The sequence below is a fragment of the Acanthisitta chloris genome, unplaced genomic scaffold (assembly GCF_000695815.1).
Source record: "Acanthisitta chloris isolate BGI_N310 unplaced genomic scaffold, ASM69581v1 scaffold2566, whole genome shotgun sequence".
Lineage (NCBI taxonomy): Eukaryota > Metazoa > Chordata > Aves > Passeriformes > Acanthisittidae > Acanthisitta > Acanthisitta chloris.
Genome location: NW_008676291.1, coordinates 1,044 through 27,965, shown reverse-complemented (window position 1 = coordinate 27,965; position 26,922 = coordinate 1,044). Strand labels below are relative to the sequence as shown.

General features: G+C 39.9%; 1 protein-coding gene across 1 annotated transcript in view; it reads left to right on the top strand.

The window, feature by feature from the left end:
• Positions 1-25,433, top strand: part of GADL1 (glutamate decarboxylase-like 1) — a gene marked incomplete at its 5' end in the record, with an annotated part of 64,424 nt that extends 38,991 nt beyond the window's left edge. Inside the window, one exon of the mRNA XM_009076062.1 lies at positions 25,260-25,433. Coding sequence (XP_009074310.1) covers positions 25,260-25,433 — 174 coding nt within the window. The remainder of the gene's footprint in view (positions 1-25,259) is intronic.
• Between the last annotated feature and the right edge of the window lie 1,489 nt (positions 25,434-26,922).

The following is a 26,922-nucleotide window of genomic DNA, read 5'->3' as shown; positions in this document are numbered from 1 at the left end:
GTGAACATTTTAGGGTGCACTAGGGATTGATGAGGTGACTGCCCAGCAGAGCCACTGGCTTGATACATGATGGTTATATGTGTTCCTTAACCTTGCTAATAATTGGTATTTCAATGCTGAAGGGTACATGTAGGATAAAAGTAATGTCTGCTCCTTCTTTGCATAGGATGAATCTTGTTGAGAGTGCAAGTAAAGAGAATGGCCAAACAAATAATTCTTAGAAGTTGTTTAATTGTTAGTACATGATTTTTCTTGCTTTTGCGTGTAGCTAAATTGCGATGTGGAATGGAAGCCACCACTTCTTGGCACCTTTTTCAGTGCTGCCTCTCCCTCTGCAAGAGTGTGGTAACAGGACCTGCTCTGAATACTTTAGATATCTTATAAAGGTACTTGAATATCAGAAATTGCAGGTGGACTAAATGGAAATCTAGTGAATGAATACCAAGTGGTAGTGTGCTCCAGTGGTAGTGGCTTTTTAAATGAACCATTTCTACACTACAAAATAAAGTTTCCTCCAGTTGCAAATTTTTCTGGTGGCATCATGGCTATTCTGCCCTGCCAGCTGATACCTGCTGTGATTCCTGAATGAACCATGTGTTTTCTAGCATTCTGCTGGATTTGGCATGCTTAATAAATAACAGCAATGAATTAACTGTAGTGCAGTAATACTGATTACAAGATTAATAGCGGAGTGATTTTTTGTGTCTTTTTATAGGGAGTTGGCCAGAAGGAAAATAAAATCTTTGAGTTTCTCCATTAATTATGGTCTGGTACAACATGAGTTACTATGTATTTGATGGAAAATAAGGTGGTTTTTCCTGCCTTATCAGCCAGAAAACAGCAGCTGCTGAACAGTATAAGGCTTTATTTTACCTCAGAGGAAAGGTAAACTTCCCCTGTAGTCTGAAACATGGATGACATTTTCAACACTGGGTTAACCTATCTGGGGAAATATTTCATTGTATTTGTTTTAGCAGGCATAAGTGGGGAACTTTCATGTCAAGTGGAGTTGCAAAGTACGTGGGCAAATGAGCAAATGCACCATTTCTAGAAAAGAATGACTACCTGGGTTAGAATCATTTGGTCAAAGAATTATTTAGTGCTTGTTTTAGTGTATGAATGAAACACAGCTTTACACTTCTGCTTATGTTGGACAGATTAACGTAGATTTTGTGGAAGAGTGGCAGCTCATGGAAGTGTCCTTACTTTGTTCCTGATAGTCCAAAAGATGCTTTTTTTTTTTAAAATGGCACTGTCAAAGAAGAGCAATGAAGCTGTTGTACTTTCCCTGTAATTTCCCTCTTTCATTGTCCTTTCCCACTCTGCTTCTTGCAGCTCTTTACCCGTGCAGTGTTTGTGCTCTCACTCTCTGAACAGACCAGGGATGCACCTGAACAGAGGATGCCATTCCTCTCCCATTTCCTTCTTTTGGGCAAACCAGATGTGCCAATTGCAGTCACTCCAGAGGTCTGTGGGAAGGCATCAGCTGGCTGTACCTTTTTGTCTCCTTGAAAGTACATATAAACTGAATCGTGCCTGCCAGACAGGAATGTATTACCCATTGTTTAACAAGCTTTGGGTTGCTGCATGTGACTTTGAAAATAAGTGAATAAACTAATTTACATGTTTGCATCTGGTTTGCAGCTAGCCATAAACCTAAAGCCTATGATCAAAAAGAACTTAAGGACAGAAAGAATTACTTGGCCAGCTCTTTATCTGGGGGACTTCTCTCTGGGTAGCCCAGTGACTTTTGTACTTCTAGAAGTCTTCTAGAAAGGCATCTATTCTTGACTGGTGAACATCAAGGAATGGTTAAACTACCATTTTCCTTGGCACCTTCTTTCAATGGCTAATTAGCCTTCCTGTACAAAATGAGAAGCAAGGAAAAACGGTGGTTGAAAAAATGCCTTTCCATACTAAAATAGCCATCTCTAATTGATTTTTCCCTTTTCACATACTGATAAGCTATCATCAAGTCACCTCTCATTCTTTTATTTGTAAACTCAATAGATTCACATCTTTAAGTCTTCATTAGCCATTGAATAGTTTGTGTGGCTGTCATCATCATCTTTCCCTTTTTTTAAATTTTTTTTTTTTTAAATCTGAACCATGTATTTTCCCTTTTTTTAAATTTTTTTTTTTTTTAATCTGAACCATGTATGGTTTGCCAGCACTTCTACTGTATGGGGAGATAGAATTGCCTGCTTAATGCTTGAGCACTTGTTTATAAAATTACAGGTTATGTTAACTTTTATGTTCTACTATATTTCTTAGGAGACTTTGTAAAATGTATATATATTAGATGATGAATGCTGAAATGAAAGGTTTTCTTGTGTGTATAAATGACTATTTTGAGAACAAAATAAATTCTCAAGACATCTTGGTTTGGGGTTTTTTTTTCCTCCCATTGGCCTATGGAAAACAGACTGACATCCCAGATTAGCCAGTGGTTGTAGGGTCTGGGGATTTGTGTTTGAGAGCAGCCCTGACTGTTTTAAAGCATCTGCATAAATGACCTAATTCCAAAACTTTGTAGTCTGCCTCTTGACAAAACATTTTAAAGCTGATTTTGGCTTGGGTGTAGAGTGAAAACAATTGCAGAGAAGTCAGTTGCTTGCCAGGAAAGATTTTTGGTTTCTGACATGTGACCTGGAAGCTCATATGAATTTTGTTTTATTGTTAACCGCTACAGTCTTTTCAGTCACTGCTTTTAGGATTGTCATCCATTTTGAGTTGTGTATGTTTTTTTCTTATATGCGCAACTTAACTTTTGACTGTATTAAAAAGTCATTGTTAGAGTGAGTTTGAGCACTCGAGGTCTGTGCATTGGCTTGTCTTCCTCATTCTTTTTTCCCTCTGCGAGTCTCTCACTTGCAAATGATATCAGCTGTCATTTATTGACTTTCAGAAAACCAACAGTGAGGATCAGCATCAAGGTAAATCCTTATCTCTGCGGATCCTCACTAGCAGCAATGTTTGATTGATGCCCTATTTTTCCTATGTGGAGATATGCTAGTTATTCAAATCTTGCTTAGTTCTACTGTGTTGCTATTGTGTGGACCGAATTTTTTGTGCTGTTCCTGTGTGAATTGTTCCTGCTATTTTTCATCTAAATGGCTTGTGTAAGGCTTTCTTATTAATGCTCTAAGTGCAAGTAAATTATCAAGAAACCTTGTAATATCAGCAAAATGATGAAGGTGGGCTGACCCAAAAATTGGTGTTTGGCAAAGATATAAATGTAGCTGAACACAAAAGATTACATTTTGAACCTGCTTCTGTCAATTTTTAAATTACTATGAAACCAGTGCAACCATGTATTCTTACCCTTTAATTTATTATAAATTCAATCCCATATGAGTGTTTCTTTTTTTAACTTTATGTTCCTACTGACTTAAGCATCCTTATTTCATTAGGTCTATCTCCTTACCGCTTCTAATACTGGGTCTTGTTTCCTGAAATTTCCATGGTATCCTAAAAAATGATCTACAGCTTGTGTGCCATTTTTAATCTTGTGTATCAGCCATCCAGACCTGTAAATCTAAAAATTTGCCTTCAGAAGATCTTTCCTGATTGCTGCTGATGGCTCAGAAAGTTCATCAGATTTGTGGTAGGAATCCCTCCCAAAACAAATTGAAAGCCTATTGAGCTCTTCTGCCTTGCCTGCATTTTTAATGATAGGTAGGGCTTCAGTCATCTCTAATGTACATACTAAACTGTTTCTTCTTTCCTTAGTCCTGCCAATCAAGGTTTTCTTTTCCTTCTGATAAATTTTCTTCATGTCACATTTGTATTGATTGCTATCTGATCTGCTTCCCTCTTTCAACTTGTTAAATATTGCTTTGCTATCTTCCCTTTGCCAATAAACCAGAATGGGCTTTTAGATAAAGCTGTCTTCTTTCTTGATTGAAGGATTGCAGCTTTTGGCCATCTAATCTCTTCTTAAAGAGCTTTAAGCTTTCATCTATCTTTTCCACCTGAAGGTTTTTGGAAATTAAGTCTTCTGAAACACTTGGTGATTGCGACCGTCCTTTTCCTTAGGCTGCAGTGAGTATAGTCAGGTTGTGACCAGTTCACAGGGGGAAGTGTTGATTTATAGACCAATGAGTAATTTCTCTGTGCCACAATATGGTTGGAAATGAAGATGTATCATACTGGGTCCACATCACCCCTGCTGGTGAGTTGGGACAGGGTGTGCAAAACTGATTGCTGTATTGAGATGGGGACTGTGGATGTGCTAGGTCAGTGTGTGGTAATGGGATGTGGTGGCTGAGGAAGGGAGGGAAGACACAGCCAGTATTGGTTATGCATTTGTCTTAGCCTCAATTTGATTAATACAATGTAGATTTCTACAGGCATCCAATCCCTGGAAACATTCAAGTTCAGGTTGGATGGGGCTCTGAGCAGCCTGATGTAGTTGAAGATGTCCCTGTTCATTGCAGGGGGGTTGGATAAGATGACCTTGAAATGTTAACCCAAACTATTCTATGATTCTATGTAGCATCTGTGCTCATGAATCAGGTTAATTTTTGAAATCAAAAGTAGCTATGAGGCAGTTGTGCTAACCTGGACAGTTCACTGCTGAGGCTGCCAAAGTGCTGGAAGTGGTTAGGTATGGTGGCTAGTACCTGGCTGGAGGACCTGCCCTGGATGTCCAGCTCTGGATAACACGGATGGGCACTCTGCAGTGTCGATAGCTGTGTCAGGGCTCAGAGCTTGGGTCCAGCCGGCTGAAGAGCTACATGTGCTCTTGCGGGTCACACCTGGAGCACAGCTTTTCCAAGAGGTTTATGAGCCGCAGGTAGTAGTAAAAGCAGGTGACCATTGGGGGGCACCAGAACAACAGCAATATGTTGGAACTGCTAATTAGTGCACAGGCTGTTAATGTCTATTTGGTGCAGTCAGGGAAAAAAAAACGACAAAAACCTGTGTTTGAGGAGGGGAGGAAATTTCTTCCAGTTTTTAAATCAACATAATTTCCTCAGTAACACTGCCAGCTCTGTTTTGAAGGCACGAGCTGTTAAAGAATAAACTACAGCAAATGTGAGTTATCTCCTACTTTCCAGGCAGCACTAGCCTTTTCTTTCTTTTCTTTTTTTTTTCCCAATCCTTTGTATTAAATCATGTATTGCTTTACAAGGTTTAGACTAAATAGTTATTTTGAATACGATATATTGAATAATTATAATGGAGAGATCACTGTCTAGTAAAATATGAAACTTCTTGTAAAGATTTTACAGTTCTTCCTAGGGATTTGGGGTGTGAACCCAGTAATATTTGGGGAGTTAGTATACAGATTTAACAGTAGCTGAGTATTGTTGTTTGTTTGTTTTTTCCCTGAGTGACAATTCAGCTGATGGTCTGAATTTCAGATGTGGATGGATAACTAAAGACATTCTTTGTGGCTAGTTTTGCTGTATGAGGATATTACCATGGGTGGATATTGTATAACAGTGACTATAGACTGCTGGTAAGGCATGATATCAAAGTATCTTTGTACTGCTCCTTGACCTGGCCTCTTAAGAAAATGGGAGGAAGGTGATATTTTTTCCCTTAAAAAGAAAGCTGTTCTGCTGTCTACAGGCAAAGGCTTCTTCCAAGTGTTTCCTGAAACTTCTGCTAATCTTTGATGAAAATTCTCAGAGGTATTATTTAATATTGAAGTGTTATGAGCCTGTTTTAGTAAAAGATGTGTTTTCTGTTTTGTTTTAATCTCTTTAAGTCATTTCCTCAGTGCAAAGATATTGAGTTTCTGTGTGTTGAGTCGCAGCATGCTTTCTGAAAGGAAAGCTACTAGCCAAGAATTGGCCTTCTGCCATTGGCCAGTGCTGTTGGAAAGCATAGTCCGTGTTGTCCTGAGTCATCTGCAATGATCAAAGCCTAAAGCTGACAGAGAATTTCATCCCCTCATCCCCAGTGGTAGTGGTGGCATTTCCTCTGTCCAGTTGCGGTACTTATTTACTGGCCTTGAAGTCCCCATTGTATGTGGGTTTTGGTTATAACAACACACACAATTTTTTAAGTGAAAAATTTTGCAAATAGTATTTCTAACTAGCTTGACAAAAAAATCAGAAAATAATGAGATGAGTGTAGCATTTAGACACCTGGAAAAGACAGAGACTTGATGAAAGGACTCCTTGCCTGAAACCATGTTGCTCTTTCTGACTTAAGTAGCTTGGCCTGAAAAAGATAGTGCTTCGTTATGCAGGTCTTGCTTTCTTTATATCCCTAAGACCATCGTAGTCAGAGACTACTAGAATACAGTGTCATCATGAAACATCTGAGTTTCATTAGGCAGCTAGGGGCATCTGGAAATTTCAACTTTTTCAAGTTTGCTAAGCCTATTTGAGGTCTTCTAGAGATGATGAAAAGAACTGTTAATCCTACTGCTGCTCAACTTTAAATCGGTAAGTCGCTCCTTAAATCTGTGCAGTTCTTTAATTCACGCACTAGATGGTGATCAAAAGCAGCCCAAATTGTGAGCTCTCTACTTCCCAAAGTCACAGCTGACAGTGGAAAATGAAAGCACATGAGACTGACCGTTTAGCCTGTCAAGCTTTTAAACTTTTTTTGCTGTCCATGAATGATTAATCTATTTAGTAGAATCCTCTGAAAGATTAGGGTAGAAATGAAAGTGTTTAGTGGTGCTGCTAAATTTATATATCCTATTGGAACTGTGATTTTAAAACCAGTTATTTGCTAAACACATCAGAGGTGCCTCTGTCTGTAAAATCATGAAGTATTCATCAGATATTCCATAGCTTCAAGCTGGGGTTAGTGTTGTTTCCAGAATATAGGAATTCAAATATACTGGCTATGCACTGGAACTCAGTCTCTGAATGTACAGGTCGATTCCTGTCGGTTAATACAAGGTAGTCATGGAAAAGGGGGACTGCTACTCTTGAAAACATGATTACAGAATTTTATAAAATAAAACCGACCAAGGGGAAACCATTTCTGTATTGCTCACCCTGGAATTATAAAACCTGCTCTAATCCTGTACCTTGAGAATACTACTGGCTTCAAAGAGAAAGATTGCAGGATGTATTTTGGATTCTGTAACTGGAAAATGCATTCCACTGAAGAGAATCAGTCAAAATATTCCTTTTATTAAAAAAACCCAAGGTATATAGTATTCAGGGATGGAGGCTGATAGATGGACTTAGACTGATTATGGACATGGGGAAATCTAATACTGTACCGTGTAGAGCAATGGTAGGTAGAAAATATCAACATTTCTGTGTTTAGATTGTAGAAGAGAAATGTACAACACACAGGACTGTAAGATGCCATTGTACAATACACTGGAATGTACTGTAGCTATTATAGGCCAACAGCGTAGTTCAAATAAACAGTTGAAAGAAGGAAAGTGTCACATGAACAGTAAATGTTAATAACTGAGAACTACTTTTTGTTTGTCCTCTCTGTATGCCTGTAAGTAAGGCAGCAGAAACCTTCTCCTGACTGGTGCTCAGAGCCACTTGCATGCATGCATCCTTCCTCTAGCAAGGTTAAAAGTGGATGGAAAAAACCTTCATGCTGCTCCAGTGTGGGAGGAGGTTCCACAGGTGATGGCTATGGCAAAAGATACAGTACTGTGGAGCCACCTTCATGTGTGGAAAGATGGATGAGATTTGATGGTGCATGGTTTAAATTAGGCTTGAACTGAGAATCTGGTTGTGTTTTGTTGTTTGTTTTTTACTGAGCAGAACACAGGCACTCAATGCTGAGAAACTGGATAAAGACACCCCCCTTGGATTTAACCTCAATGTGTATGTTAGTAACTCTGCAACTTCTGTGAGGCAGGTAGTGAAGCATGGATCATTAGTAGTTAGGAAGCTGGATAACAGTAAATAGTATCTGCTCACAGGCAAGTGTAGGGTTAATAGCGCAGAAGGAAATTTGAGGCACTTACAACATGTTTTACACTGATGATCCATGTAGCAATGAGGAAATGCATGGAAAAGCAAGATTCCAGACAACTGAGTTGGTGATATGATTCATACACTGACTTTTTCACTCAGAGCTCATCCCACTTATAATGAGAATCATCTGAGGGAAGTGAAATAACAACAGCTTGAAGCTTGTAGGAGGGCAGTAGCCTTTAGCCATGCTAGATGCAGAGAGACATTTGCTATGTAGCATGTTGGGGAGCTGGAGGTTGTGTCACATACAAGATGAAGTTTTTTTCTTTGGCTTGTTTTTTGGTGTTTGTGTGTTTTGGAGGAGTCCGCTGCAAGTCTGAGTTTCGTTTTAAATTGGTCCTACACAGCTGCATGTATATGCTTGCATGCATGTAGCATATGCAAATAGTCTGTGCATACAATTGATCTTTGCATGTACACATGGTCAGCTTGGCAGCAGTGCACCAAAGGAATTTGTATGCGCTAAATTTAGAAAAACTGGCTCTGAACATTGAAGGGAAATAGCATCAAGAGAGCTGAGGCACACCCTTAGTATGGTGTTAGCACGTATTCTTACAACTGTTCTTGGTTAAAGATGGCTCTTCCTCAAACAGCATCAGAAATGCAAACCTCACATTGTCTCGTTCTGTGCATTTTAAGGTTTTGATCTTAGAAAACTTTACATACGATAGGATAATGAGATACAAACATATGTGGATTTAATTCTAGTCTGAAGTTCCATTTCAAGTTCATACCAGATGAACTTCCACCCCAGAGTTTTCTAATGATCAGTACTCATTTGTGGGACCAAAGGGATGCTCCTGGGATCAAACACAAATGATTTCTTATATATAGAAAATGATTCAAAGCACATGTCCCTCGCATTTCAGTGAAAATCACAGAATCATAAAATGGTTTGGGTTGGATTGCCAGCGACAGAAAAGACTTCAGAGCAGTGGTGATTCGGTACAATGTCAGAAGGTGGCTTACTTCAGGACCCAGTAGCATTCCTCCTTTTCCAGCCCAATAGGTGTGAGACCAATATGGTTTCCTGTCCTGAAGTCCAGTGAGTACACATATTCCAGTAGGTGCACATGTGTGTGCATGCACATACAAACACAAAATGCATGATATACAAACAGCTGCCTGCACAGATAACACAGAGAGCTGTGCCTTTACTGGCATCCCCATAAATGCATCTAACAGGGATAGAGACATGAACAGTATGAACAACCAAATTCTCTTCAGCTGATAGGGACTGAAATCTTGAAATATATGCATATTACTGTCCCCTGGTAGCCGATCTGAGAAATTGAGTGTATCCAGTTGCTGACATCTTAGTTGCAGGTATTCAGACCTCCTATCCTGCTTGTTGATCTTTAAGTTCACTAGTGTTCACACACCCACACAGAAGAAAGAAAAAAGGTTTAATAAGAACAAAGGATAGCCTGCAGTGATTAAGTTCAGGATTCAGCTAGGTGAGTGTACTGACCATCAGCCTGTTTGTATCCAACTGCCCTGTTAATCTTATTTTATCTCTATTTTCACATGGAATCACAAAATCAATTAGGTTGGAAAAGATATTTGAGATCATTGAGTCATGTCTTGGACTGATCACCACCTTGTCAATTAGACCATGGCACTAAGTCCCACATACAGTTCTATCTCAGTCAGCTAGGTGAGTGTACTGACCATCAGCCTGTTTGTATCCAACTGCCCTGTTAATCTTATTTTATCTCTATTTTCACATGGAATCACAAAATCAATTAGGTTGGAAAAGATATTTGAGATCATTGAGTCATGTCTTGGACTGATCACCACCTTGTCAATTAGACCATGGCACTAAGTCCCACATACAGTTCTATCTCAGGTACCTCCAGAGATGGTGACTCCACCACCTCACAGTCCATTTCCCACATACAGTTCTATCTCAGGTACCTCCAGAGATGGTGACTCCACCACCTCTCTGGACAGTCCATTCCAATGTTTAAGAACCCTTTCTGTGAAGAAATTCTTCCTGATGTCCAACCTGAACCTCCTCTATTGCAGCTTGAGGCTGTGTCCTCTTGTCTTGTTGCTAGTTGCCTGGGAGAAGAGACCAACCCCCACCTGGCTACAAGCTTCTTTCAGGTAGTTGTAGAGAGTGATAAGGTCACCCCTGAACCTCTTTTTCCATGCTAAATAACCTCAGCTCCCTCAGATACTACTCATATGACTTGCTCTCCAGATCCTTCATCAGCTTCATTGCCCTTCTCTGGACTCATTCCAGCACCTCAATGTCTTCTTGCAGTAATGGGCCCAGAACTGGACACAGTACTCGAGGTGCAGCCTCACCAGTGCTGAGTACAGGGGAACAATCACTTCCCTGTTCTGACTGGCCACACTATTCTTGATACAAGCCAGGATGCCATTGGTCTTCTTGGCCACCTGGGCACACTGCTGGCTCATGGTCAGCTGGCTGTCAATGAGTACCCACAGGTCCTATTCTGCTGTGCTGCTTTCCAGCCAGTCTGTAGCACTGCACGGGCTTTTCCCCAGTTTGTTCCTCCCCTGTCCTTCTTGACCGCTCTCTGTCCACACCTTTGGTCCTTCACCTAAGCATTGCATAACACATTTTCTACAGTCCCAGAATTTTATTCCCTCTACATCCCATAGGAAGTACTGTACCCCTCACCTAGAATTCCTCTGAGTTTTTAATTTGTGTGTTTTATGCTAGAGGAAAATATCCTTTTCTGTTAGTCAGAGGAGTAGTCAATGTGATGTGCTTCATTTACACTGATCAAATTATTAGGGTTCCTCTGTGTGTTGTTGTTTCTTTGATCTTTGCTGAGTCTTTGTGTTCTCTGTGGTTAGCCTTTAATTACATCACCTAATGAACATTCGGCATGTTAGTCATGGAGGTACATTGGTTCCCCTTGATTCTGCTTGTTCTCTGGATCTCCTTCCTCTGCACTGTGACCAGTGAAGCTTTTGGGCTTATCCAACAGTTCCATAGCCTAGAAACAGCAGAAGAACATGGATTTTAGATATCTTTGATTCAAGATAAACTGTCTATATAGACTTCATCTTATGTTGCTTTAGCCATCTAAAACTTAGACAGAGGTCTTCCACTGAAGCCTGTGTGGAGGAGGAGAGAAGCTTTTCCAAATTAAGACCATCTATCTTGGGGCCTATCTTACTCTAGGATGAGGTGAATCACTCTCTAGAGGTGCCTCTTTTTCTCTGTTAATTAAAGGCAAAGCCTAGATGACTAGCTTAAGCTAAATGCCTAACTTTTAGACTGCTCAAATGATGGGAGTTGAATCCTGCTTTCCACATTTTATCTTGAGTGCTGGAGGCTGTGTCTCTGGGTAACACATGTTAAACAGTTCAATGCACCTAACACTTCCTCTCAAGCTATTACTCCCCTTATGTGTGAGACTTGTACAAAAATAAGCAACTACAGTCTGTAAACAGTGCCGGTCCTGAAGGAAAAATACTGTCAAGGATCAGTATAAGTCAATATACAGAGCTGGAACTTGGGAATTGTCATCTGTATTACTGATGTGTGTGGTGTAAAGAAGATGGAGTGACCAGGATTTGATTTTCTGTTATTCCCTTGTGTCCTCACTAAGACTTCACCAACAGTGAACCAAGCTCACACCAGTCAGCAGCTCTAGGTGCACTCTGTGAGTGCATGGAGTGCTAACCATTGGAGGAGCTGACATTACACTGGAAGTGGGGCACTCTGCATTGCATCCTGATGCTGCATGACTGCAGGAAGAAAAACCATTCGACCCAAATGGAATGAGTTTGTGTGTATTCTGCAAGAGTATTTGCAAGGCGAATTTGCACTAAAAGTACCCGGTCCTGCTCACTGATTCACTAAGGTACCTGAAAGATGTCTAGCATTGGCATAGAGTTGTGATTAAGATCTCGGTCATTATTTCCTTTCTGTGTGCCTCAGTTCCTTTCAGAGATTAAGGCGGCGATAATAGTATTTCCTCTTATCTCTAAAATACATTGAAATGCAAGGATGAAAAGCACTGTACAACTCCAAAATAGAAGTATTTTTTTCACTTAGGACTACGACTCTTTTTCCTTTTCTCTTTCTTCTCCCTGACAGCAGCTACTTATTAATTTGTGTCCCTACTCCTTACTTGCCTAATGCATGAATAGTAGATGGATGAGGCTTTAAGAGTATCAGGTTTTTAAGACAAATGAGAAAGTTTTAAAAATGGTGTAGTTCAAACAGAGGGTTTGATTCCTTAGCTGTGCTGGTCTTGGCAGAAGAATGTAAGGAAGGTCTACAGCAGCATAAAGGAAGAACCCAATGAAATGTACAGTAATATAGTCATGTTAGAGAAAAATAAGTATTTCTATCCCCATATATTTAATTTTATTGGAAATTATATGATTTAATTATGAAAGCACAGTAATTATGACCCATGCAATACTAATGACTATTGGCAACAAGGCTCACGAGGAGACACAATCTAATTAGCTTTAATGGGATGGATTTAATAATACATTGGATTAACATCTGTTAGAACCAGGTATCAAGATTTATTGTTCTCTGAATAAATATTGACCTCTTGCTCTCAGGTCAATAAATCTTAAGCTTGCCTCCACTTAAATGAATATCTACTTATGTTAGCATTCTTCTGTTTCCTATCACCAACTTCAGTAGGAGGAGAAGAGAGCTGTACTTCCCTCCTGCTGCATCAAACGCTTCTTTAAGAAACTGAAGGTAAACATTGAATCTTCAGATAGGGGAAAAAAGGGTTGGGCCCTAAACTGACCTTTCTTCATGTAAAACTGCCCTTCCTTACTGTTGCTCGATAAGAAATTTCAGAAATGTTCAGAAAAAAATCAGTTACTAGTAATGCCACAGAAAAAGTATATAGCTTGCATCATCTACTCAATTAAGCAGTTTTTATATATGTGTGATGTTGTGAGTGGTGTCAAAAAATATTTGTAGGGAATGAGTGGGAGGAAATCCTGCTCCTTCATGCGTAGTGAGATACAAAGGTCTTTCTAGGACCTGAGATTTGATTTTGTGCTTCAAATATTTAAGCACAGATTCCTTTCTAACTGTAGGCGTTTCAAGAGGAATGAGATGGGATAGGTTTCTTTTTCATGCCTATGAGGGAGGGATTTCTTGTCATTCTCCAAAGGGGGGGTCAGTATGATCAGAAATATCTACAAGTCTAACAAAATTTCTTATAACTGAGAAGAGTTCCTCTAAAAGCAGTAGGAAATTCTTGAGATTGATATCCATTCAGCAGGTATTTAGACCTTCCTTTGAAATTTAATAGTGTTAAAAGGAAACATGGCTTCATCTAACTCTACCACAGGCAAATTTAGCTATAAAACTCCCTGTGACTTCAATGACAAGACTTCTGTAGGTGAGTCTTTTCCAGGCACACTGACCAATCTGAGACTTTATAAAATTTTGTAGGAAGATTATTTGTATTTATTGAGTTCTGTAGAACTTTCTCAATAAAGGAAGTTAAATCTAGCAGACTTTAATGGATAAATTTTATATAGCAGGTCATGATTGCTTTCAAAGATCAAAAGATTGTTCTTGTTCTCTCTCTTTCTCTCACAAGAATATCTATGCTGGTGCAGAAACCTGACAAAAATGTGCAAGTATTTCACCCTGATTTTATTTTCCTTCTAATTGTGTACGATTTATAGGTAGCTGTGGCACTAAAGGAAATTGTAGCGTTTGCTACAGGCCAGAGTGAATATCTGGTCAGACTGGTGAATGAATAAGGGTGTCAAAGCAGTTTGATGTACAGGATCAGAGTATTTCATCTGTGCCTCTAAATACTGAGCTGTATCTCTAGGAGTGTAGGGCAGGCCCGAGGTTAGCAAAGTTTTTATTCTGTGTATTCCTTTGAGGTTACAAATCCTTGCAAAACAGATTCTAAATTTTGTGCCCAGTCTGCTGTTCCCCTTTCAACTGATCTTAAATTATCTAGGGATTGACTACAGTCTAATTCTATTTACCTAAGACTGTTTTTATTCATAATTACCTATATTTTGACTCTTTAGTTTGCAAATACTTGTAGGTGTAAATCATTATTTTCCCTTAATTTTTCACCCTTTCATACTGCAATAAAATTTGCATATTTTGAAACCCTAGGGATCCTGCTTTGTTCTTTCAGTTACCTGGTTGTCCGTGCATTAATCACGGAGGTTTCTAACATATGTTTGATTTAAGTTGGGGATAAAAAGGAAGGAAAACATGCTCACTGGGAATGAGGAGAGGAGCAAGGCTGAGCTGGAGTGAACACTGTGCTGATTGTCCTGGGTCAAGATGTACATGGGAAAAGTGTTGACTTTGATAGGGCTCCATGTGGTAGGGTTTGGGGGCCATTATTTCATGGACATATTGGGGCTTACACAGATGAGTCTCAGGTAGGAAAAACAATTTTAACAACTGGCAGTTATTAGACTTGTATTGCACTGTATGGAGGGGCAAAGGGGATAATTTCCTTTGTTAAATTGGGTGGTCAGATTAGACAGCCACCTTATTTTTGTGGTAGCAGTCTGGGTCATGCTACACATGACGCAGACCCATTCCCCCATCCCCCCACTCAGACATTGTAAGCAGCCTCTGAGAAAGTCAGTATGATGTTTTTAAAGGGGGGAAGGGAAGGAAGGACACAGAAGACATCTAGTACTGTTGAAATACTCATTTTTCTTTAGATCTGAATAAACAATGTGAACAAATATGCATTACTGTTCTTTAATCCTCACTGTAATGCAAATACCGAAGTTGCTGCTACCTTATGCCAGAAACTCATTTGTGCAACTAGTAAATAAGATCTTAACAGTTGGGAATCATTCGAAGTTGGGAATCATTCAAACAGTTGGGAATCATTCAAAGAAGCGACATTCCTTTTTCTACACTATAGCGTGTTGAGTTTTTGAACTTTTATCACCATATAATGTAATTGTCTCCTATTGTAAAGTGTTCCTCCCAGCCCCAGCCATTCGCATCTCTAATGCTCGGTGCGTTTAGGGGAAGGTAATTTTGAATTACTTTGAGTGCTATGCGGGAGAAATAACTCAATTGTCAGGAGTTTTAACAAGAAATAGTTTTTATTTGTAAACTTGGAGTCATGATTGTGGAATAAGACACTTAGCAAAAGGTAAGTCAGTAAACTTCACAACATTCAAACACAGTGCAAACTTTAACTCAGCACAGCTTAGGGAACAAAGCCCTTAGCCAGGCATTAAACTTAGAGAGTCATTAAGGGGATACTTGTCAGTGGGGCTTGCAGTTTATATATTGAGAAGGAGAAGATAAGAGAGAAAAAGAGAAAACAGATGAGAAAAAGAGCGAGCTCGCCGTCCCACCTATGCAGAGCTCGCCCTGTTCCCTCCACTGCTTTCCCACCTGGTTGTTTTGAGCCAGGCAACCTTTCTTCCATTCTCTGACAGCATAGCACTGTGATTTCTTTACTCCCCCATTGGAGTAGAGCAGAAGCTCATCCCTGTGCATACGAACCAAAAAGGATAGGTTTTTTTGTTAGTTAGTCTTCCTTTCAAGATGAAAAGCCACCCTTACATCCTGGATGGAAAAGGGGAGCTTGTCTGTGGCAGGGTTAAAAGGCTGGAAAATCTAGTTGCTAAAATGGGTACTTAACAAAATGGTGCACAGAAGAGCCTTGTGTTTGCTATGAAAGCTTTAAAAATAATTATTTTTATAAAACCAGTAGTGCTCAACTCTTGGTCAAACAGATCAGTGTTGGATTCAAAGTGGTGCTTGCAAGCCTTTGGAGTTTTCTTAATGTCTGCACTTTCCACATGGCTTGTTAAGAAGACCTTGGTAAAGAAACACAGAAAGGACAGAAAAATAATAATTCCATGTGAATTGTCTTGAAAAGCCACATGTGCACAGACATGGGACTGTGCACCTGGAAAACCATGTTGTTCACCAATGTACTCTTCAGCTGTGAGTAAATAAACCCATGAACTTCTTTAAGTGCTGATTGTGTTCTGGGGGCTGTCTGTCCTGGCTCCTCCTTTTCAGATGCCAATATCATTTTAGTGCAAAAGCTTTTGTCTGAAGGCTGTTTTTTCTTGTATAAATGGCCAGCTAAATAAGTAACTGAATCAAAATCTGAAGCCAGACCACCATCTCCTATTAGTCAGGTTATTTTCAGTGGTTTGTGGGGTTCTGGCAAAAAGCAATGGATGAGAAGATGATGAACAATATATGGTAGTGTAGACATACTGTGCAGCCCTGAGTGCAAGTTGAAGGTGCACAAAGAATATCAGTATTGGGACAAAAATACTGCAGCATCTGTTCTCCTTTGATATGTTAGTTGCTCTCAAGAATGTGGAAGTGGTTACTGTTCTTTTGACAAATGCACTTATTTCTGCTTTTGTTGCCTTGTGTGGCACAAGGGGAACACTGGCGCAATAGTGTACAGCAATAAGTTATTAGTGGCTTAGGGATGTGGGCCCAGAACAAATTCTAGACAAAAGAAAAACATGTTTGGGTTTTACAGAGTGCCTTGGCTACAGGAACAAAGCTGTGATTGGGTGTGCAAATATTTGGTATTTCGATTGTCCTGGTTGCTGACAAATGGTCTGAGTTTGTTTTTAATTATCACCAAAAGGGAAAAAACCTGTTGTTTTAAAGCCGGCAACTGATCTTGCAACAAAAGGCAAGAAAAGATATTTAACAGTGGAGGATATACTTTCTCAGTGTTAAGATATGTTGAAAGCACTATTACTTCCAAATGTTCATAGTATCGAGCTAATTTTGTGATTATAGCCAACTAAGGAAAGTCTTTCGTTCATTTGTATTGTGTACAATGATCGATATTAAAATGCCAACTACTGTTCTTACTTAATCCTGACTGGTATCATTGATAGCAAACTTCTGCAGCCACACTGGGAAATGCAGCAGATATGTTGTGACAGGTATCTGAGACTGATTTGAGACAGAAATTATTTAATACATATATCATACCTTGTGGGTGCTCTGTACGCTTGTATCAGGGCCATTTACAATAGATAGAATCATAGAATCATTTAGATTGGAAAATACCTTTAAGGTAATTGAGTCCAACCACTAACCCAGCACTGCCAAATCCATCACTAAACCATGTCCCTAAGTGTCACATCTACATGGCTTTAAAATATTCTCAGGCATAGTGACTCAACCAGTTCCCTGGGCAACTGCTTCCAATGCTTGACAACCCTTTCAGTGAATAAATTTTCCCTAATGTCCCTAATGTCATCTAAACCTCCTCTGGTGCAACTAGGGACCATTTCCTCTTGTCCTATTGCTTGTTACTTGGGAGAAGAGACCAACCCCCATGAATGTATGAACATAGGGGTTACAGCAGAGTGGTAAGCTAATGATTGGACTCGATGATCTTAGAGGTTTCCTCCAACCTTGATGACTCTATGATTCTGTAAATACTTAACTGCCCTGAAGGGCTATATGCCTCCTGTGAAGAGAAAAAGAAACATATTACCCAAAAGAGATGTAGTAATTTGCCCACCCTCTGCCAAGGTTTTGAACCAGTCCTATTTGTTGAGTCTGTATCCAGTACTCGAACCACTGTGCTATCATTTAAGCAAGATAAGAAACAATATTGTGAAGACCCACTGAAATTAATAGCCCATATGTAAACATTTAAAATTGTGTCCAAATACTTCATGAACTGCAGTTTTATTTACTTTTTTTTTTGTGGCAATTGCTGTGCAATAGTTGTTTTCTTATGAATATGCATGAATCCGAGCTGGTCATTTCTTGCAGGAAACATAATTTGTCAGACTTTGAATAGCCAATAAGTTGCCTTCTAAGTAACAGTCATGAACTTCCAAAAGAAAGTTTGCCCCCTCTGGGGGAACCAAAATGGATTTTTTGTGGTCAGATGAGAGAGACTGTTCTGCATAAACTTGTCTTCCATTGCAAGGAACAATTGAGACAAGAACACAAAATGTGTTTTCCGTTTCTGTGAAATCATGAGAATGTGATCTTTTCATTTTGTCAAAATGGCAATTTTTTTGGTCTTCTAGCTACAGATCTTCTGCCAATTTCTAGTTCAGTATTCCATACCTTGGAGTCATCAAGGCTGTATTTGAGGAAGAGAAATATTTTGAGCTACTAATATGCTCCTGTCCTTCCAATGCTGTTAGCCTTCTTTTGTGGATCCCTAGAAAGGTTATTGATTTACTGTGAGTGTGGCTTTCTGTAGTAAAAGCAGAAGGCTGTTTGCAGACTGTCACCTGAAGCAGACACATAAGGAGGAAATTCAGATAATTGCATTCTGCTTTCATTGAAGTCCATGGCAATTTGAGAATTAACATCAGGAGAAGCAGAATGGGGCCCAGTGACGGGGAGCTGTTGCTGCCAGCAGCTGAAATAGCTTTTCAGCTTTATGTTGCATAGATGCTCAGTGACCTGAGAACTGTTCAGAAGATATAGAAAAATGTTTCTGATAGCGGTTGCCAGTACTAACACTAGTTTTTGTAGGCATTCTGTCTTTGTAGTACTTGCTGGGATAGCATGTTTAGAGTCATCCACACAACTCAAAGCTGTTCATATGGAATGTCCAGACAGGTCTGGCCAGCAGGACTGGCAGTCCCATGAGTTTTCTCATAGTTTCTGTCTCTTCTGGGGACCAAACATTCTACAGATGTTTTAGTTAAGCAGTGTGAGCACTTTTGATCCCACATATTTATGATTGTACAAATAGTGGATTTTAAGGTTTGGCCTTTGAATTGAGAAACTGGAACCAATTCTTGGTTTTACTTGACCAGGAAAAATGTTTGTTTTCAGTCAAGCTAAAATAAGCAATTTTGCTTAGTTTCAATTTCTTCAGTCCTTTTCTACAGACTACAATGAAAATAGGACAATTTCCAATTGAATTTAAGTTTTAATTGAAAACAGTGTTTTGAAACAAATACTCAAAATATTTTTGTTTCCAAAGTTTAGAAAAACTTTAGGCTTTTCTGGTTTTATTTTTCTGGCTAATGCTATCTTAGGCTATTTGTCAAATTCACATTTTTTTTCTCCCTGAAGCAATATGTTTTCATAAACTCATTGCTTTGCAGAATATTTTTACCCAGCATTGTTAACAATTTTGCAACACATTCCTTTTGCCTTAGTATCTAAATTAAAAACTTCACAGAATGTTGCTTTTAAATTTTATAGCCTCTAGCCTACAGTTTGGAAAAGCTGTTGTGACATGCCAGCATCTGGTATGACTAGACTAATACAACTAGAGTTTGTGAAAATGGTGGCAGTACAGGTAGCATTTGGGTAACAGAGGTACAGTGTCAGGGGCATAGAATATCATTTGTGATGAGGCAGTTTGAAAATACTAAATTAGGTCTAAAATGAGATCACTTACAGATTAAAGGAGGACATAGAGAAAGAAATTTATAATCAAGGTTGACATGGTCTTCCATTATCAGCAAGCTATTCTTTGGTTATCCAACCTGAGCTTTCTTGCACTTTCAGCATATCTGTTAATTGCAATTGTCAGAGACTACGTTACCACAGAAAACGAAGAGGCTAATTAAAAGCAGTAGGTGCTTATTTCTTTATTTCAGCAAGAAGAACAAGGTAGCATATTTGTTTGGAAATTCTGCTTCTCTGTAAGATAACTTACTTGGCTATCCAAACCCAGCAGCACTAGTGCAGTTGGGGTTGGGGGTTCAGTGCAAAGAGCTGCATTGCTGTTTTCTCTTCCTTCACATCAGAAAGTATGTGCTATTTTGGACTAAGTGTAGGAATTGAACTATAAGCTGCTGTTAGTGGGGCATGTATTTTACAAGTTAATGGGACTGTGTGATTTGAAAAAGGCACCTGGTTATCTTATTACAACTGTTTTTTATTATTATTAAAATAAACATTACAAGCTAATCTTTTTACAAGTGTCCATACTGTTCAACAAGAGGCAGTTTACGGTGAATGAATTCCAAAACATAGTACTGAGTCTTGACTAATGGAGTGGGAATATCACCTATTTAACAGAGCTGCTCTGGAGATTTCACTTTACAGAAGAAACCTGTGTGCTAGCAGGTTGTTCTTAGTTTAAGGACCAGGATTACATAGCTTGACTATAGTGAGAATGATTTTGGAGGCCTTGCTAGCTGAAAGAAGAGGAAGTTATCTCAAATAGGTGTTTCATCAAGCCCTATGAAAGGATTTTTATTGTCCAAACTTGGGAACTAGCTCTTGCAGACACTGGGTACATGATTCTCCTGCTGAGAATGTGCTCAGCTGTTGTTGAGTCAGTCTTTAATGGTGATTGCTGAAGTGTGTTATGCTGTCATGACCTGAGCCTGGTGGAAATTCTGAAAGTGTTGGAGAAAGTTGGATTGAATGCCATTGATGAGTCAATTAGTGGAACACAGTAGTTTTAAAGTATTGACCTGTGGTATGACTGTTCAACATCACTCTTCTCAAGGATACTTGAGATATGGAGAGGGAGATATATTGCTGTCCTGGTACTCCTGGTGCACTAGATACTTCAGCTGTAGAGTCCAAGCTGGTCCTGGCTACTTATCACACTGGTCTGTGTGCGTATATGCGCTGGGAAGGAATTCTGGCATCTTTGATGTAAATATATATGAGGATCAGCTGTGGTCTGGACTCTTGATAGAAACAGCTTAAACTTTAGGGCTAAAACTTTCTATTGTTCGTAGTGTGGCTAAGTGCTGGCTGACAATGGGAGAAGAGATTATCCTGTCACTCAGATAGGTAGAGAAGGAGCTAAACTACTCTGTAATTTTTGCTCTATTTTAAAAAATACCCTCTGCTATTCATAGTAAGAGAAGTATGAGCTGTTACAGCGTCTGTCTATGTCTGCACAGGGAGATGAGGATGCACCCACAATGTGCTCAGGCAAAGCAGTTCCCTGGGTCTCTGCCTGCACAGTGCAGTGTGGGCAGCTCTGCTACAGGATGGCCTTCCACACACTGCACCTCCTCCACACCTTCCTATTTGGAAGAAGGACCTGTCTGATAGCTATTATGCTGCTGTAGTGAGAGTTTGATATAATAACCTCCAGGATGGATTGGCAGGGGAGGCTAGCAGTTGCGAAGGAAGAGGTGAAGGGAGCAAAGGAGAGATGAGAACTTAGGTTTTAGGATGTATTACACTTAAAATTCTGAGACCGCTCCACTGACTGGCCACATAAAGAATTAGATTTACAATTTGAAGTAAGTTCCATAGTAAAATAATTGGACTGGTGAAGCAATCTCACTCTCACTAAATTGCTTTCCGAGGAACCTATCCTGAATGGGGCTGTGCAGCTCTTTCTGATATTTGAGCATCCTCAGGTCTCATTGACTTCAGTGGAAATTAAACTCATTGAACTCCTCACTAGTAAATTAGTTTCTTATAGGTCTAATTTTTCTGCTGCAAAATGGTAGCTGCCTTTCCCTTGCATTAGCAGTCATATCCTGTGCTCCTCAAGTCCAAGCCTTAGCATGCATTTATTATTTAATGGTTCTTCCATAAGACATGTACTTAAGGGTTTGGGCATAACTTCTGTTCCTTGCTGCTTTCTATGGATAGGATTCCTGATAGTTTTGTTACACTGACTGCACTGCTTTAACAAATAGAACATGCAGTATACTTGATGGAAAATCTTTCCAAAATAATCCTGTCGAAATCTCATAAGCCAGTTTTGTGTTTTGTTTCTTTAAAGTGGGAAGTGGAAAGTATATGTTTTTTTGACTTCAAAAGGGGTGGACACACTTCAAATTAAGAGGACAGTGTTATTAGTGTGGAGGATGAATGAGATAATAAATGAGATAATGAAAGTGAGGTTTATCTGCCTTTCCCTTCCATGAGAGACCTACTGAAATGCAGTGTATTTACAGTCCTCAAATTACTGAAGCTGAAAATGTTTTTGCTTTCATGGTCTCCATTTGTGCTACTGCACATTTTGGGATGATGAATTGTGGAGCGCCAGGTGTTGAGATGAAGAGAATCAATAGTGTGATACAAAAGATGAAATAACTCTGATGGAACATCAATAAAGGCTAAAAGTCGCCATAGGGATTTGAATCTTAAAGAACAGTCTGAGAAAGTATATTAAGAAGAATTCACTTCTCCCCTTGCAGTTGTAGTGTCTTTATTCCATGAGCAGAAGTCACTTGGTGGTTCTTGTCAAATACAGAGGTGGAGGAATTTTTTCTCTTCTGTGTGTATATGGTGCCCAGCACAACACCTCTCTGGGGCACAATGTCACAACATCACGGCTATTTCAGGCTGGTGAGGGTGCAGTCCGGAATATTTGGTCTGAAGCAGAGACGATTTTATTCTATTTTTTTAAAATAAATTAAATTTGTTATTGATTTGCACAGTATTCCCACGAGCAAACTAGATTAATACTTTTAAAAGTAACCAATGGGAAAAAAAAGAATTTCAGTAGCATTGGGACAGAATGAATGAGTAAACAAAGTAAGATGCTGCACGGATCTGTCCTGGTTGAAATACAATTCAATGTTTTCATCAATGACTAAGGTGATAAAATTGAGGATACTCCCTCAATTTTACACTCTTGTTTAACCTCAGGAACAACTGTGCAGGTAGCAGTTTAATAAAAAAGTCTGAGAGGTAGCAAGGATCAAAAGCTGAAGAGAAGCTAACAGTGTAACACAGTTATCAGAAGGAAAGAAAAAATGAATTTAAAGAGTTTGGTAAATATGAAATAATAATGAACATGCAAGTTTTTATTTAGAAGAGAACCAGCCAATCAAAAAAACACTGGTTTGATAGTTCTCTTGTTCTGCCTCATGATCCCCATGAGCAGGTCACATCCTTGGTACTGTGAGAGGTAACCCTGTCCTTGGGATGGTGCCAGTGCAAGCACTCATCCCCTTAACACTGCTGTGGCAGGTGAGTCCAGCACATGGGCAGCACATGGGCAGCACGCAGCAAACATGCGATGGGTACACACAACCATGTGCCCAACATGTGCAACCCATATGTCCATCATACAGCAATCATGTGCCCGTTATGCTCCTGGAACACACTCAGCATGCAACCATCATGCAATAGTCATGCTCCCACCATGCGTCCATCACGTGGCAGTCACGTGCTGGGCATGCACCCATCCTGCAGCGATCACAAACCCAGCACACAGCAACCAGGCACCTGTCCTCCTCCACCTGTTGGTTACAGAACAGTAACGTGGCTACAGAACAGTAATGTTTGCACCTTGGCACATTGGTTTTGTAACTGTAAGCCCTTTCCTAAGTAGAAAAGGCCCATCCTATTCTAGGTCACCTCTGTGCTCTTTTTTCATGTTAGTTTCTGGCAGGTAAGAGAAGCCCATTGGCTGTTGGGAAGCTGTTCTGAGGAACTGGCAGCTATTTCTCTGCTGCTATGGCCTGTTTTCAGGGGCTTGGCCACTGCTGCAGTTGGTGGCTGAGCTGGGTTGGTTCACTGAGGTGGTATTTTTGCTGTGTTGGCTCAGGCAAGTCTGTCTGGTGGAGGGAAGGGGAAGCAGGGGGATGGGAGTGGCTGCCATCAACCCCACATACAGTCACCTATGGCTGCATGGGCTTTCCATGTTGGAAATATGTGTTGGGGATGACAAGTGAAGGATGAGGATTTTCTTTCTGTATTGGATTCAGTAGTGAATGAATCCAGGGCTGTGCCAGGCGTGTTTGCTGTGTGATGGGCATGTGATCGCCACATGCCCAGTACATGATTGCCATGTGATGGGTGCATGTTTGTCACATGCCTGGAGTGTCATTGGCATGTGATTGCCCCATGATGGGTGTGTGCCAGGTGTGTGATTGCAGTGTGATGGGCATGCACCAAGCATGTATTTGTTGCTTGATGGGTGTGTGCTGGACATGTGCTGGACGTGTGGTTGTCACGTGATTCATGCATGACTGCTGCATGATGGGCACATGCTGGACCCACCTGCTGCAGCAGTGCTGCTGGGATGAGCATCTGTGGTGGCCTTTTATGGTACCAAGGGTGTGACCTGCTCATGGTGACCTTGAGGCAGAACGATTTATGCTAATGTCACGCTCTGGAGTTTAATTAGAAGTTTGACTCCATCACTCTTGTAGTTTTAAAAGCAAACACTAAATAAGCAACCTAGGTTTATTATAAAGTTAAACCAAAATCAGAGAGGTAAATTAAGTTGGCACCATAAACACTCCTCTGAATTCAATATGCATTTTGAAGCAATGGGAGTTTAGACATGTAACACTAAACAAGTATGGGAAAGCTAGGCTGTTAGCGTTGGAAACCTTACCTGTTTCTGTCTAAGCAAACTGTATGGGACTAGCCTAACTAAAATATGCCATGTAAGAATAAAGCTATTAAGGTAAGGTTAGCATCATCATTTTTCTTTTGCAAATCAGACAGTAGTATCTGGCACAAACTTTTAGAGCTAACACCTGTTTTCTTTGTTCAAACTGTCATTAAAAGAAGGAAAGAAACACACCATTCTGAAATAACTTAATGTTACTAGTAATATATTAAAATGCAAGACCTTGTTAAAAATATTGCTTCTGTTAAAATACTTGTGTTGAATTCTGTCTTCCAAGGAATACAGTACTTAATCCAGCAATGCATTTAAGCTTATGACCAATTTCAAACATGAGTATGCAGAACTACTCACATGCTTATCGTTAAGCACAAGATTAATTGGTCAAAGTTAACAGCCCTGTTGGGATGAGATCAAGTGCTCAGCTATAAGGATCTGACTCTGCCAGTCTCACTTGTGTTTTTTTTCTGCAGTAAGACACTTATGAGATTTCATCCCATGCAGCACAAGAGTGGTGTAGCCAAATGCTGCTTACACCTTAGAGATGAAATCTCAAGCTCCAGGATCAGACCTTCTCACTTAATATTGCACAACACTGACTTCTTTGGCATCTTAAGTTTCACAGAGGTTCAGTGGAGAATGTCCTCTAGGGACAACTGCTTTGCAGATGTGGTGGGAGAAGGGCCATCAAGGGCAAGAAGTCATGCTTAGCACAAAGAGACTAACCCTGCCTTTAACCAGCTGTGGCTGATGTTCTTCCTGAGTTCAAACCTTTGATCTAAATCAGGAATACTAAGAACCTTAACCCAGCCTTTCCCATGCCACAGATGAATGCCTCAAGCAGCAGGCTCTTGGGGCTTTAGATCTTGCTCTTATTCTTTCAGGAGTCTCAGAACCTGAGGGTGTCAGTGCACAGTCTGACTCTAAACCTGCAGTCCTGACCTTTGCTGTTACTTGGGACAGGCAGTGGGAAGACAGGCAAGGGGTGCAAAACTCAGACACTTCATAAAACTTTATGAGTCACAAAATACATTTTCTGCCAAAATATGCTGTGTTTCTCAGTGTGACATCAACCTTTTGTTGTCTCTGCTTTCAGGTTGCTCCTATAATTAAAGAGAGGATGATGAAGAAGGGCAGCATGATGCTTGGGTACCAGCCTCACCAGGGCAAAGTCAACTTTTTCCGTCAGGTGGTGATCAGTCCGCAAGTTAGCCGAGAGGACATGGACTTCTTGCTGGATGAAATTGAACTTCTTGCTAAGGACTTGTAGTTGAAGCTCCACAGCATCAGGTGCTGCTCAGGTGTGATATTTACGGAGAGAGCAATGCAGCAGCATTCTGGCACAATTTTGTGAAAGGTAGTAAAAAGCTTGACATGTATTTTGGAAAGTGTCATTTTACAGATTGATGTTGAGAACTTTGCAGGTAGAAAACCCCTTCACAGGAAGGTATTTGCTGATGAGTCCTGGGGGGCAGGCTGGTGCACCATTGCTGCCATTCTGGGAAGTGTTTCCTCAGGAAGGGAGCGCTTCTGAAAATGGTGTCTGTGTCCCAGGGAAGGCAACTATTTATTGGGTGCCTGTGCAGAGTCTAGCTCAAACTGGTCACTTACATATGCAGGCAATATTCCTATGAAGTTGCTGTTAGTGGATTTAGCTCAGTGAGCCTTAAGATGCTAGTTAAAACTCTGTCTACTCTGTCAACATTTTAGTTTTGTTGGCAATTAAACTGATAAGACTAGAAATTGTGAACTTATATGAACAGTTCGTCAAGGTGGATTGCCTGGGTTTTCCTCTGTGAGCACAGGCAGACAATAGAACAAGGCTCAGTGCAGTCATCACCCTGGGAGGTTTGCAGGAACCTCCTGCACAAAGCCCTGAGTAACCAATATTGACCCTGCTTTGAGCAGGTTGAACTAGGTGACCTGTTGAGGTTCCTTCCAACCTACAGGATTTCATGATTCTATGAAATACAGTCATTGGGTCCAGCCAGTGTTTGCCAGTGTTGCCCACGCAAAATATCAGCACCACTTTAGCAGAGCTGAGAATATTGGAATAGCCCCTAGAACATTTTACCTCTTTGTTAACAGGAATTGCCTGTCATTTCTGAACTGCTGTTCACCTTCCTCTGTTTTTAAAGTGTAAAGATTTATTTAGAAGCTTTTAGATGCACTTTAAAATTATAACAGAGAAAAAAATCTTTACCCAAAAGTTATGTATTTTTATGCATGCTGATTATGTATTAATAATACAGCAAAATTACTTATTTGTCGTTGTCTGTTTGTATTATTCTATAGATTTGAGATTACTTGATCTTATGTTATCAGTGTATAATTTGTAATTTGACTCTAAAATTACAGTAGTAGTGATCAGAGAAGGTCTTCCTGTGATTTTAGTATATGAAGAGCTTGAACATTTTTTGGTCAATCTTATGTTGCAAAATTAAGTTCTGCACTTTGTCTTTTTGTGTTAAGAATTAGAGTATACTTTTCATCTGGTTTTAGTCTATAAAAATGATCCATTTTATAAAGATTGAAAATTATTTCTTGGTATGCAATTCTTGCAGCAAACTAATCAAATAGCCATGTCTTTCACCTTGTAATCAACACCTACTTTAATGTTTTGATGTTTGCTTCTTATTCTGTATTTGAGGTAGTGCTGACCAATATGAACCTTTCTGCTGTAATGTTTTCTGTCCTCCTGAGAGCTGTCTTTAAACAACACTTCCTTGTTTTCATTTGCTAGGTTGTACTAGATCCAA